The 13,534-nt window shown below is 49.3% G+C and overlaps 1 protein-coding gene across 4 annotated transcripts; it reads left to right on the top strand.

Moving 5' to 3' along the window:
• Window positions 1–4,116: 4,116 nt before the first annotated feature.
• Window positions 4,117–8,598, top strand: LOC125510618 (beta-glucosidase BoGH3B-like). 4 transcript variants are annotated; one of them, XM_048675846.1, is made up of 7 exons: window positions 4,117–4,407; window positions 6,023–6,583; window positions 6,680–6,825; window positions 6,910–7,153; window positions 7,243–7,347; window positions 7,422–7,604; window positions 7,706–8,598. In XM_048675846.1, exons 2-7 carry the CDS (start codon window positions 6,062–6,064, stop codon window positions 8,396–8,398), a joined length of 1,893 nt encoding a protein of 630 aa, XP_048531803.1. In that variant the 5' UTR covers window positions 4,117–4,407; window positions 6,023–6,061; the 3' UTR covers window positions 8,399–8,598. The 4 variants fall into 4 exon arrangements, with proteins under 4 accessions (XP_048531803.1, XP_048531801.1, XP_048531804.1 ...); XM_048675844.1 differs by lacking the exon at window positions 4,117–4,407 and adding an exon at window positions 4,453–4,607; XM_048675847.1 differs by lacking the exon at window positions 4,117–4,407 and adding an exon at window positions 4,635–5,062.
• Window positions 8,599–13,534: the final 4,936 nt, after the last annotated feature.

Genomic DNA, 13,534 nt, shown 5'->3' on the forward strand with positions numbered 1-13,534 from the left:
CCGAGGAGGCTCCTCCGCACCTGCCTCTCCGTCACGCCCTCGGTGCTAGCTGGGCCACTGCCCTAGCGACAACCCTGCTACCCCAGTGCCCTGCCTCGACCGTCTGGCGCCTCTGCATGCCGGCGGCAGCCGCCCACCGCCCAGTTTGAACTCCGGCACTAGGCTCACCTGATTTAAGGTACCATTTCCCAATCCCTCAAAATTTTAATTAGGGTTTGCTTCATTGCTGGATATTTGTTGTGTTGTGCACTGTCCGGTACAATACATGAACATGAACCGGTCAATTTAGCGCATATTTTTGTTCAATTATGTCATTATGATTGATAGAAAGTAAACGTTATTGCATAATTATTAGAAAATGAAGAGGACGGTGATATTGCAAAAAAAAAATCACATACATGCTATGAAGAGTATGAATTGTCATTATGAATCTTCTTGTTCATAGTGACAGTTCATATCCTTCACAAAGCGAGCATTGATGACCTTATTTTTTAAGTTATAAATCATTTTTCTACTTACCCTTTGTTCTCTTACTTTTGAGTAATTTTTACTGCAGACGAGAATCCATCGATGATGTAGAAGTAATAACCACAGGGCATCGTCAGGTGCGGTGACCTTGATCGGTTGTGGCTGTAGGAGAGGACAAACAAAGAAGAGAAGAGGGTTGGTTGCGCATGGAGGGGGGGGGGGCGAATATGGGCGAATTGGTGTAGGGCCCTAGCAGCCAGTCTGACGAGGCGGACGCGCCCGGGTCTTCTCATATCCGTTCTAGATTTGAGCTGCATATGATGGTGCAAGTCAGCCTAAGCGTCTGAGGCACCCGTCTAGGACACTTTTTTTACCGCTCAGTGACCGGGCCGTCCACCCGGGTGTTTAACGCCCGGTTGTCCATGCTCTAACCCTGGATCCCTCTCATTTACTGTCAACATGGCCCAAGTACGTTCATTGATCAAGACTTTCCATCCTTTTGGATTGCGTACGTTCATTGATCAAGACTTTCCATCCTTTTGGATTGCGACTCAAAGCGCTTTCGCCTTTCAGAAACCTTTATTGATAATGTTCGTGAGTGTGAAAGAGTGACAACATTGTTGTTCCAGTCCAACTACAGATTCTTTATTGAATTCTTGAGAGTATTTCTTCTAGCAGAGATTTATACCACGAAGAAGATGTTTCCAAGAGATTTCATAGTAATTCTTAGTCATAGGGGTTACTTTGTATTTTCTTGGATCTTAGATCCACATCAGTGTACCTGTAATTGTTATGAGTATGAATAAAATTACATGTGTTTTCTTAAAAAATGCTTTGATGTCTTTTTAGCATCACCCGAGCTTTCTTCTCCAGCTTGCGCTCGACCTATTTCTAGCTTCTAGGATGAGCCCCGGTGCAAACATTCACAGCCAATGTGCACCGGCTTTTTGGCATATTGGACCACATGCATGACGATATTGATAAAAAGGACCACCCCTGAATGCAATCGACAAAATTACCACAACAACAAGGGGCTTTCGGTGGCGGCGGCGACCTTGACCGGTTGCGACACGGTCGGCAGCGGTGTGGGTTGGGGCTTTACGGTGATAAATCAGGGGGTTGGGGTGCCATCGGTGCAGCGATGACGGCTAGAACTATAGTGGCAGCTATGCGGATTGGAAGAAAAGAGAAGAGGAATGGACTGGTCGGGCAAGAAGGGAGGGCCTTCTTCAAGAGAATTGACGCGGGCCCTTGCGCCAGTCCTACGTGACGGCCGCACCCGGGCATCCTCATATTCGCTCGGGATATATGGGTCGGGTATGAGAAGTGGCCCTTTGAGACGGAGTTGCCAGGTCCTATTTGGTGTCTCTTTCTTGTCTAGGCAATGATAGGACAAACCGTCCGGACATTTGCGACAGGTATCAGGGCTTTGGCTATTGATGCTCTCAGGCTTCAAACTTGATGTTTTTTTTACGAGAAAACTTCCGATCTATTCATCATCATTCAAGGTAGTATAAAATACACCAGAACTAAATATTACATCCCGGTCTGTAGAACAGCTAGCGGCGACTAGAAGCACTGGAACGAGCCCAAGGCGCGCCGCCGTCACCGTCTCTCCCTCGCCAGAGCTAGACATACATTGTTGTCGTAGAGAGTCGAGAATTTGTCGTATTAAGGCCCCATAAGAGCAGCGCATCAGAATAACAATCACCGCCGAAAAAGAGAAGCATAGATCGAAAGGACCAACCCGCAGACACGCAAAAGAAGACAAATGAAGATCGGATCCACCCAAGGCAAACGTTGCACGCCCTCCGACGACGCTAGAAGCATAACCGAAACGACGGCTAGGCGGAAGAACCTTCTTCCATCTTCAATAAGTCGCCGCCGCTAGAAGCACAACCGGAACGAGGGCTAGGCGGGAGAACCTTATTTCATCTTCAGAAAGCCGTCACCGCTTCGTCTTCGTGAGCATGGCACAAACCCAACTAAAAAAACTCTAAAAACGGAGCCCTTCGCCGGCAAAAACTGAGATCCACTGTGCCTACATGACTATAGGAGATGAGACGGACCGGCGAGAGGGAAGGAAACCCTAGCCGAGCGCCAAGGGTTTGTACGAGCAAAGGGGTACAGATGCACTGTAGTATACTTTGATTTATGCTAGGTTTCTAGCTCGTAGCTAACTCGTTTGAGAGGGGAATATTTTGATATTGGATCATAAACGTGACGGCACATGCCATATCTGCCCTGAATATAGAAACAAACTAAAAGCACCCATCAACGGACAACGTATACATCCTTGAATCCTTTTTTGGTTCCAAGTCATTGAACGCGTAGTCTCGATTACGTACTAGTGATACTATATATACTATGCTTAGTTTGCCGGCCCAGCCAGCTGCTTTCCTGCACTTATTTCTGGGTAATGCCCGGTCTGGAACGTAGGAAATAAAAGAAAAATACATAAACGTAAAAGCTACACCAACGGGAACAAGGCGCGACATATGCGATATACGTCCAGGACAACTGTGTAGACAATGAAACTAAAATACACGAATCCTTCCAAATGGCAGTTTGGAAGGCTTTGAAATAGCTAGAAAAAATATATTCAAACGTTGTTCAAGCCTTTTCACATACAACGCGCACTTGGTCTGTACCGCTCGCTCGCGTGGAATTTGTACTTCCTTTCGTGACAATGTGTGTTGTGTGTACTGCTTCCTGGTGCTAGATACATCTGTTTGAGCGGCAAGTAATTCTGAATGTAGGAAGTACTTGCTACCGGGCGTTGTTGTTTTCTTTTTCTGCCCTTTTTTTCTATGTAAACATATGTGAATTCTTGCCCCCGGTCGCCCCATTTTGTCCGGTCCAGTCGACGGCCATAACTATCATCTGGATTTACTACATTACCAGTGCGTAGCACAACTCCATTAATCAGTCCAGCACAGAATAGATAACCACGAGCGGTCAAAGCGTTTCTCACCGCCCAAGTTCCCAACGTTCGGAAAAATGAACAGCTAGGCGTACGTTACAGACCGTCGGCACGCGTCCAAATTAAGAAACGAAATGCCCTCCATCTTCTCCTCCTTCTGCGAGAAAAATGCGTCCAAATTGGCACGAAAAATATGTAAAAAAAGAACCAGATCGATGCAGCACCAGACAGATGGCACAGTGGGAACCATGAAGAAGCATAGGGATCCGCAAGGCTGTCCTGCCACAAGATCATCATAAAAAAAAAAGAAAAAGAGGGCGCTGGCTGGCCCTAGTCGCCCCAACGTTTGCCTCGCCCGGATCGCGGTCCGGTTACCGTTGGGCCTCGTGCTCGGCGGGGAAAAACCAAAAAGGAGGTGACCGGACGGACGGCGAGCAACATGGCCGTCACGTTGCCCGGGCGGGAACGCACGCACCCCCACGGCCCATTCATCATCGCCGGCCCCAGCTGGCCGTCCGCCCGTCCGTCCGTTGCCCGCCGGGCGGTCGGGACGCGTGCCCCGGGCCCCGAGCCGAACGTTGGAGATGAATCACTAATCTAATCCCTCCGCCGCGCTTTCCCGGCGTCCCTGTCCCTCTCCTTGCGTGCGTGCCGTTTCCTTCCTTCACCGATCGATCAATGCAACGCTGCTATAAAATCACACTCTCCAAACCGCTGGTCCATCATCCCTCCCTCCGGTACCTAGCCGTTGCCCGCCCCGCCCCACCTTCTTCCTCCTCCGGCCTCGTCCTCCTCCTGCCATTGTTGCTTGCCTCGGTCGCTTGGCTGCAAGTTGTGGCCGGGTTTCAAGGCCGGTGGGAGAACCTTGCACGGAAGAAAGATCGGATAGGTGGCGGTGGAATAGTGGATAGAAAGATAGGCACGGAGGTTCGGGCGTCGCTGTCGGACTCGCATCCGGCCTGACTCACCGCCGTCGTCCTCGGCCGCGCACCGGTCGCCGTCGCTTCTAATCTCCGGTAAGCAACCAACCCCACCGCCGCTATATATTTATACCCACCGCAAGCCAAGCCCCTTCCCAGTTCCCCTCCAGGCCAACATTACAGCCTTGCTTTCAATTCATCTCGTCTTCCCGCTGCCGCATCCCCCCTGCTACTTTACTGCCTTCGTTCTCGACCGCACGCTGCTGGGCCTCATGGCGAGCAAGCTGCTAGCCAGAGTAAGTTCGTCGGTTCACGAGTCCGCCACGCACCTCCTCACTTTTGTTTCTTGCGATTCTCTGGGCCGTTGTTGCCGTTGAGATGATGCGATGGCTGCGGCCGTCCCCGTTGCTTTCACTTCGGCCTTTGCCGGAAGAGGACAACCGGATGGCTCGCCGGATGGTTGCCAAAATATCAATCATCAAAGGCGGGCGGGTGGAGGACCGGAGCAGGGCAGAGCAGAGGAGGACATTTTCGGTTGCATTGCAATGGCGGCTTCCGCTTTGCATGACCAGCCGCATCCCACACCCCAACCACTCCTTTGATCGACCGCCCTTATCGCCGGCGTCACCCCGGGTTATATAACGGGGGGACGGAGAAGAGCAGGGGGAAGAGCACGCCTCTTCGTCCCATCCACCCTAGCTACTCGCTCTGCCTTGCCGGCGCCACACGAGCACCACCGCCGCCCTTTCCGGTAAGAGGCTCATGCCAGCCAGCCACGGTTGTTTCTTGCGACCTCGTGCCAAAAACATGGCGTGTCTTGTGTGAAAACCCCCAAAAAAAGTAGCGTGCCTCTTGCTGGAAGCATTTAGTGTGTGTGCTTGGACTCCAACTGTTTGTCCAAGGGCGCCGGCCATTCACGCGGGTTGGATTTTCTCTCGCGGGAGGTTCCGAAATTTCCAATCGGTTGCAACAAACGCATTGAATCCGGGTGTTTCACCACCCCAGTACTTCACCCCCCACCCCCTACCTCTCATACGAATAGTGCTCTGCTCTCCTCCCCTGTTCCTGCCAGCGCTCACACGTTTCTGCAGCATTTGCAAAGCCCAAGGGCAACCTGCTCGCTGTAGCTGCTGCCGCCCTCTTCTTCCTCCGCTCGCCTTCGCCTCTGGTGATTACACTTCCTGTTTGCTGCTTCCAATAGTAGCATTAGCTTCAAAGTAATCTTGTAGCCCAGCGTTTGGTTTTCTTCTGCTGTTGTTGGATTGTGATTTGCAGCTCTAGATTTTGACATTCCATTAGACGTCCTTGCAAGCTTTTATTTTGTTCTTGGTACCGTTGCAGTACAGTGTGCAAGCGGAACATACTGCTCTGCCAAATTATGAAAGGGAAAACAACGCTTAAACTAACACGCCGCTCCCACGCTCGCAACTGGGGAGTAAACAAAGCATCCCCGTCGGTGGTTGCCAGAAACAATCCGCACGCGATGATGATGCCCCGGCACGGCCCGCTGCCATGGCTCCTCGCATCACTGAGCCTCGGCGCCCCGGGCTGCTCTCGCCGCTGACCGCCACCGTTGACGTTGACCCATCGCCGCGCCATGGCCGATGGCGGCGCCGGCGGGCTCGCCTGCCGTCTCCGGTCAGGCGTCCTCTCGCCGCTGGAGGAAGGTCTCGCCGCCATACTCATCACGTCGCTGCAATGTTTCGCGCAGGTCAGGCGGCTCCTGCCCCCGCTCCTGCGCCGGCACAGGATGGCGCTGCTCACGGCGCCCGCGGTGTTCGCGGCCCTCCTGCTCTTCTGGGCCGTGCTCGGCGGCACCGACGCCGACTACGTGCTGTACAAGGACGCCGCCAAGCCCGTGGAGGACCGCGTCGCTGATCTTCTTGGGAGGATGACGCTCGCGGAGAAGATCGGGCAGATGACCCAGATCGAGCGGCTCGTGGCCACGCCGGACGTGCTCCGGGACAACTTCATCGGCAGCCTGCTCAGCGGCGGCGGCAGCGTGCCGCGCAAGGGGGCCACGGCCAAGGAGTGGCAGGACATGGTGGACGGCTTCCAGCGGGCCTGCATGTCCACGCGCCTCGCCATCCCCATGATCTACGGCATCGACGCCGTCCACGGCCAGAACAACGTCTACGGCGCCACCATCTTCCCCCACAACGTCGGCCTCGGCGCCACCCGGGACCCGTACCTCGTCAAGAGGATCGGCGAGGCCACGGCGCTCGAAGTCAGGGCCACCGGCATCCAGTACGCCTTCGCGCCATGCATCGCGGTAAGTACATCTTCTCTCCTGGACAGCATTGTCGGCGGCATTTCAAATTTTGGATCTCATCGCGCTGTGCTGAAATCATTTGCTGTTCTTGAACAGGTGTGCAGAGATCCGAGGTGGGGGCGGTGCTACGAGAGCTACAGCGAGGACCGCGGGATCGTGCAGTCCATGACGGAGCTCATCCCGGGCCTTCAGGGCGACGTGCCCAAGGGCTTCAAGAGCGGCATGCCTTTCGTGGCCGGAAAGTAAGATCCAGTCCATGAAGCATACATGAATCTCAGTCACTATTTGAGAGCTCGTCTGATTGATTGTCGCGTTGAAAAATGTAGGAACAAGGTGGCTGCCTGCGCGAAGCACTTTGTGGGCGACGGCGGCACGGTGGACGGCATCAACGAGAACAACACCATCATCAACCGCGAGGGCCTGATGAACATCCACATGCCAGCGTACCAGAACGCCATGGACAAGGGCGTCTCCACCGTCATGATCTCCTACTCCAGCTGGAACGGGATCAAGATGCACGCCAACCATGACCTCGTCACCAAATACCTCAAAGACACGCTCAAATTCCAGGTAAAAACAAAATCAAATTCAAGTTCAGCTGCTCTTCATTGCTTGGACTCTTCAGATGTTCAGAGGCTCATCGCCATTGTTGTTTGCAGGGCTTCGTGATCTCGGACTGGGAGGGTATTGACAGGATCACCACCCCTGCCGGATCCGACTACTCCTACTCGGTCAAGGCTTCCATTCTTGCCGGCCTGGACATGGTGAGCACCAATTTCTTCCCTGTGAATGCTTGATGCTGGCCAGGCTGAGATCTAAGATTCTTGTGATGTTGCAGATCATGGTGCCCAACAACTACCAGCAGTTTATCAGCATCCTGACTGGCCACGTCAACAGCGGCGTGATCAACATGAGCAGGATCGACGACGCCGTGACCCGGATTCTGCGGGTGAAGTTCACCATGGGCCTCTTCGAGAACCCCTACGCTGACCCGGCCATGGCCGAGCAGCTGGGAAAGCAGGTACCTGAACAAACTCCGATGCTGAAAAATTCAGAAACTCCCTTCAGCTTGGCAAGCACTTGAACTCTGAAGTCTGAACGACTACTCGATTTGGAATGCAGGAGCACCGAGATCTGGCGAGGGAGGCGGCGAGGAAGTCGCTGGTGCTGCTGAAGAACGGCAAGACGGCGAGCGACGCGCCGCTGCTGCCGCTGCCCAAGAAGGCGCCCAAGATCCTGGTCGCCGGGAGCCACGCCGACAACCTGGGCTACCAGTGCGGCGGGTGGACGATCGAGTGGCAGGGCGACACGGGGCGCACCACCGTGGGCACCACCATCCTGGACGCCGTGAAGGCCGCCGTGGACCCGTCGACGGTGGTGGTGTTCGCGGAGAACCCCGACGCGGAGTTCGTCAAGGGCGGCGGCTTCTCGTACGCGATCGTGGCGGTGGGCGAGCACCCGTACACGGAGACCAAGGGCGACAACCTGAACCTGACGATCCCGGAGCCCGGGCTGAGCACGGTGCAGGCGGTGTGCGGCGCCGTGCGGTGCGCGACGGTGCTCATCAGCGGGCGGCCCGTGGTGGTGCAGCCGCTGCTGGCCGCCTCGGACGCGCTGGTGGCGGCGTGGCTGCCCGGCTCGGAGGGGCAGGGCGTGACCGACGCGCTGTTCGGCGACTACGGGTTCACCGGGAGGCTGCCGCGGACGTGGTTCAAGTCGGTGGAGCAGCTGCCGATGAACGTGGGCGACAAGCACTACGACCCGCTCTTCCCGCTCGGCTTCGGGCTCACCACCAAGGGGACGAAGCAGTACTAGGCCGCTTCGCGTAGTAGACAGCACACCATTAATGGATGGATGGAGATAGGAAACTGGGACATGGCTGCCGATCGATTCCTTTCGCTCGGTCGGCTTATTCTATTACTTTCTTTGTTGCTGGTTGATCTGGTGTATTATGCTGAGTGAGATCTCACTCTGGAGCAAGCAATATATATCCAATCGATGAGCTATTTTATTCACTGATGGTCATGGTCGTGTATGTGGATGTGACATTTTTTTTTTTGCGGTTATGTGGATGTGACATGTACGGCAGAAAAACGAAACTGCTCCATGCACGAGATGTAAATCCATCATCGTGTGTGAATCTCAAACGCGGTGATCCGAAACGCTCGTAGTAGGTCCAACCAATTTTTCACATCGAGCGTGGTATCCCAAACGTTTGCAGACACATGTTTGAATTTGATGCCTATTTGATGCACATGGTTGGGGAAGCTTCACTTGCCCACTATCAGCTGCACCATATATCCTCACACCCCATGTTTTTGTCCTTTAGGCTCGTCTAACCTATCCTTCTTTTTGAATTGTATGCCTACTTGATGAACATTCTTTTTGAATTGTATGCCTACTTGATGAACATTGTCGAAGCCTAAGGCACCAGCCAAAAAAAAGATCAGATCACACATGGGGTGTGGCACAAAGGCATCAAGAATATTAGTGTCAACATTCTTTCCAAAAAAGAAATCTAGCCCCTGCCGCCTCCTCCCTTTTCCCCATGGCGGCGGGGCAAAGCCCGCTCAGCTGACGGCGGCGTCAGGACCGCTTTCTCGCATGAGGAGCGTTCCCCGATCATATACCGTGATGGCCCCGAACGGCATGATCTGAGTGATGGAGCTTGGACATCGAGGCGGTGCCCTTGAAGGCCCTTGGAAATCTGTGTTGTGTGGGCAGCGACGAACGACATTGATGACCTCTGATGCACAGATGTTGGTGACGGCTCGGGGGGATGGTCAGTGGCTAATCGACTGTGGCAATAGTGATGTAGCAGGCGCGGGATGGGACAGGGATGGTGTCTTTATGGCCTGCGGTGCGAATGGACTTTACCATAGTGGCTCTGGAGCACGCCTGCACAACATTCGGCTCTTGCATACCACAAGATACTTCTATGTTCACAAGCATGGATTTGGCCGCATGAGGATATGCACGAAAGCAACTGCCTCAAGAGGCCTCAAGAGCATGTATGCCATGGAACGGGTGTTTCCAATTTTCCGTGGACAGTGTGCGTCTCCATGTAGCATCGTCTTCTTCGGAAAACCTGGGGTTTTCACCACTGAGCTCGAAACCCAATGCTCAAAAATGTTCACGGGTTTCAAAAAAATGTACGAGACATTTAGAAAAAAAATGTCATGTAATGGAAACAAAATGTTTTGTACCATTCAGAACAATGTACTTCACATTTAGAAAAACCACGCGTTTCAAACAAAATATTGTAACATTTAAAAAAATATTTATCAGTCCAAAAAATGTTTGAAGGTGAGTTAGAAAAATTTGTCAGTCAAAAAAATGTTTGAAGGTGTGTTAGAAAAATGTTCGAAAGGAGTATTTGAAAAAAAATATTAATCATGTATTTACTAATGTTAAACATATATAAGAAAATGTTTTAGACGTATATGAAAAATGTACAATGTGTATGAAAGAGGTAGCATTAAAACATATTTTTCATGTATTTGAAATATGTTAAATGCATATGAAAAACAGAAAACATTCAATGTCTCAAAAATGTGAAAATGGGTTGAAAAAAAGTAAAAAATGAAAGAAAAGGCCGAAGAAAACTAGTGAAAACCAAAGAAAAAAGAAAAAGAATAAAAAGGGAAAATCGAAAACAAAAGAAAACCAAAAGATACCGATGCAAAATAGTGAAAAAACCTGATAAAAAACAACAGAAAAAACCCGTGAAAACAAAAGAAAAACACAGAAGAAGAAAGAAAAAAAAAGAAAAAAACCGGTGAAAATCAGATCGGTCCAGCCTGAGAGCAATAAAAACCCGTCCATACAGCTAGCGAGCAGCAAACAGTAATACCCGAGCGATATTACCAGCAATATCCCACCACGAGGCGGTCCAATAGGGAGTTCTTTATTTTTTTTTGATTTTGCCATTCTTTTTTCCTCACTTATTTTGTTGTTGTTTCATTTTTGTGCTTTTCGTTTTCTTAAAGTATGATCGAGAATATTTCGGTTCGAATTTTCTAATCCATGTACTAAAATTTTATACCATCATTCTTAAAAAACATTGTGTTTAAAAAAATTGCCAAGACGTGTATTTGAAAAATGTTTCGAAGCCGGCGTGACAGTGACTTAGCCTCCTCTCCCAGCCTGTAGAGACCAAATTGATTGCTTGGTTGTGCAGGTCAGGTGCATCGCGACTTGATGTATATGGATGCTACCCAATCTTCAAGTGATGCTCCATGAGATCTGTCTCACGTCCATGCATGATTAATCGGAAGAAACAATACTACTCCTTCTATTTCTGAATATAAGTTTTTGTAGATATTCCACTATAGATCATATAGGATGTATATAGATGCATTTTAAAATATGATTCACTCATTTTACTTACTATGTAGTCTATAGTGAAATCTCGTCAAAGACTTATATTTAGGAAGAGAGTAGTAGAGAGGACCAATTAGTACTGAAGAGGTAATATCTCGATTATTAAAATTGAATGGATAGGGCTGCACATCACTACGGTCCACGGGCATGCACCAAACGAGAGATCTCATTTGTGATTGAGGCAAGTAAAGCATACACTATAAGAAAATAACCAATAATTGCTTGGATAGAGTGGACCTCGAGCATGTGGATGCATGGGCCAACCACATCAAAGCGAGTAATTAATTTCCCTTTGATGCCACGATGTGCACACAGATGGATCGGATCGATCCCTCCCTGCGAGCATATGTCGGTGTGTGTGTGTGCATATACTACGACGCAAAGATGTGAAGGTCCCGGCGATAAATCTCCCTCGGTAACCAGGTCTTACCGATTTGAAGGCCAGATCGAGCATGATAATTTAACGGTTTCGCTTTTACAATTGGGCATCATTCAATTTTGTGGCCGTTCAATCTTGCACGGAGATTCACGCTGGGAGGTGTCTTTTTTAGGGCGTTTTCCTTTTCTGTTCCTTACTGGTGGCGTAATAGTTTCCCGGCCAACCCGTTACTGCCCAAGTGCCCATCCCCTAGGCCCTAGCCCTCTGTCTCTTTTTTTTTCATTTCTGTCCTTTCGATTCCTTGGCGATTTCCTTGTCCACCATGGTGATTCTCAGCTCCTTCTCTACTGCAGCTTGATTTCCGATCCAGTTTCTTGTGGTTTTGGTTGGTTGTTCTCATCTGCTCTCTTTCCTCACTGGATTTCTTCTAGATCTACTGGTTTGATTCGATTCCCCCGGTGTTTGATATAGACGTACGTGTACGTGTACTCGTAGCGGTGTATTTTCTCTGGCAATTCTTGTTGTTCTTGTAGTGGTAGGTGCATGGATGTAGCGGTGAATTCGTTTCCCCTATCGATTTTCTATGTGCTGGCCTAGGCGTCTGATCTGCTGGATCTAGTGGTATTGGTAGTTTTATTCCTGATCGTTCATGTTATGTAGATGTAGGTCCTTAGCTCCTTGCTCTTCCCCTGTTGATTTGATATCTGCTAGCCTGGGAGTCTGATTCAGAGGGTGTTTTTTGGGGGGGGGGGGGGGGGGGGGGGTTAGATGTAGGTTCCTTGGTTGCTTGTTTCTGTATGTTCGTGTGATGTAGATGCAGGTGCTTATTTCAGTCCTTGCTCTAAATTTCCTTTGCCCTGGTCGGTTGATTTTGCTCGTCTATGTGATGTAGCAGTCGGCGGTAATGGTCAATCCTTGCTCCTTGCTCTGAATTTGGTTCACCAGTCATTTTTTTATTCTGATGGCCGTTGTGATGTGGATGCATGTCCTAATTGTCAATCCTTGATCTGAATTTAGGTTCAAGTGATGTAGAGATGTAGTTGTAATTTAGGCAAACCTCCCTCGTCTGAAGTCGGGTCCTTAGTCATGTGAATGTTCTTATTCATTCTGTTTTGGTTCTGTATGTATTTGGTGGTTTGTGTTGTATCTTCAGCTATTTTTTGTTCATGAATTTCTCTGCCCTAGTACTTCTATAATGAGGTGTTGGTACTTTAGATGCTATCTCCTTATTAGGTTGTGTAATTTTCAGTTTTGGTGTTGTGCAATTTCAGTTTTTCACTCATTCTGTAGTATGGTTTGGTACAGTCATGTCAGTGTTGTTGTATCCTCATATATTTGATGCTTAGGGTTTTGTGTGTTATATTTCAGGATCATGACGAGAATGAACTTCTCTTTCATGTAATGGTTTAGATGAGTCACGGTCCTGTTCGCTGCCAGTCTTTTTCCCTTCCTGACTAGATGAATAAAATATTAATTCCATTCGGGCAGGTGAGGAAGGGCGGCGTCGGCTTGACCATGTCTTCTGTCTTAGTTGTTTCGGAGACTAAGTTTCTCATTCAATGGTGAGGTGTTTATAGAAAGCAAGGCCTCGCTCGACGAGTCATGTAGTCATAGGTTTGAGTTCCCTAATCAGTAGTGTAAGTTCCACAAGTAAGTAGTGTAACTTCCATTTGAATTCCATTAGTTTGCAACGTTTTTGAATTTGTATCACACTGGTGAGTTTCCTAGTTTTTTAGTACTGCAAGTTCCATAGGCAAGTACTGGAAGCTTCCTAGTTTTGCAATGCCCACTAGCACTTTTAGAACCTAACATTTTGGGTTTCTCTTTGTTGGATTTGTATTGAATCCAGTTTACCATTTGAAAGTCTAAATGGATATTACTGAAACTAAAGTGTAATCACAATGTTCTAATATCTTAAATGCATGTGTTTTTATTAGAAATCTGGTGTAATTTTACTGAAATTTGTACTGTGAGCACAATGTATGTTTCAGTGAAATTTTAGTGGAATTATTATGTGCATTTTCAGTGGAATTATAGTGCTTTTGAATTGTAATTATAGTGGGGATTTCAGTGTAATTACAGTGAGTATTTTAGAGTAATCACATTATCTTTTTAGTTAATTTACCCCTCAAGATGTTTGGGTTTTGTCATTGTTGATGCATTCACTTTAGAACAATTTATTTTCTTTT

The sequence above is a fragment of the Triticum urartu genome, chromosome 5 (genome assembly GCF_003073215.2).
Source record: "Triticum urartu cultivar G1812 chromosome 5, Tu2.1, whole genome shotgun sequence".
Taxonomy (NCBI): domain Eukaryota; kingdom Viridiplantae; phylum Streptophyta; class Magnoliopsida; order Poales; family Poaceae; genus Triticum; species Triticum urartu.

What these genes read in the sequence shown, in the direction of transcription:
- LOC125510618 (XM_048675844.1), top strand. Translation starts at nt 4,584, where the DNA reads ATGGCGAGCAAGCTGCTAGCCAGA. An exon ending in CGAGCAAGCTGCTAGCCAGA is followed by an intron (nt 4,608 to 6,022) that starts GTAAGTTCGTCG and finishes TGTTTCGCGCAG; the next exon opens with GTCAGGCGGCTCCTGCCCCC. An exon ending in AAGACACGCTCAAATTCCAG is followed by an intron (nt 7,154 to 7,242) that starts GTAAAAACAAAA and finishes TGTTGTTTGCAG; the next exon opens with GGCTTCGTGATCTCGGACTG.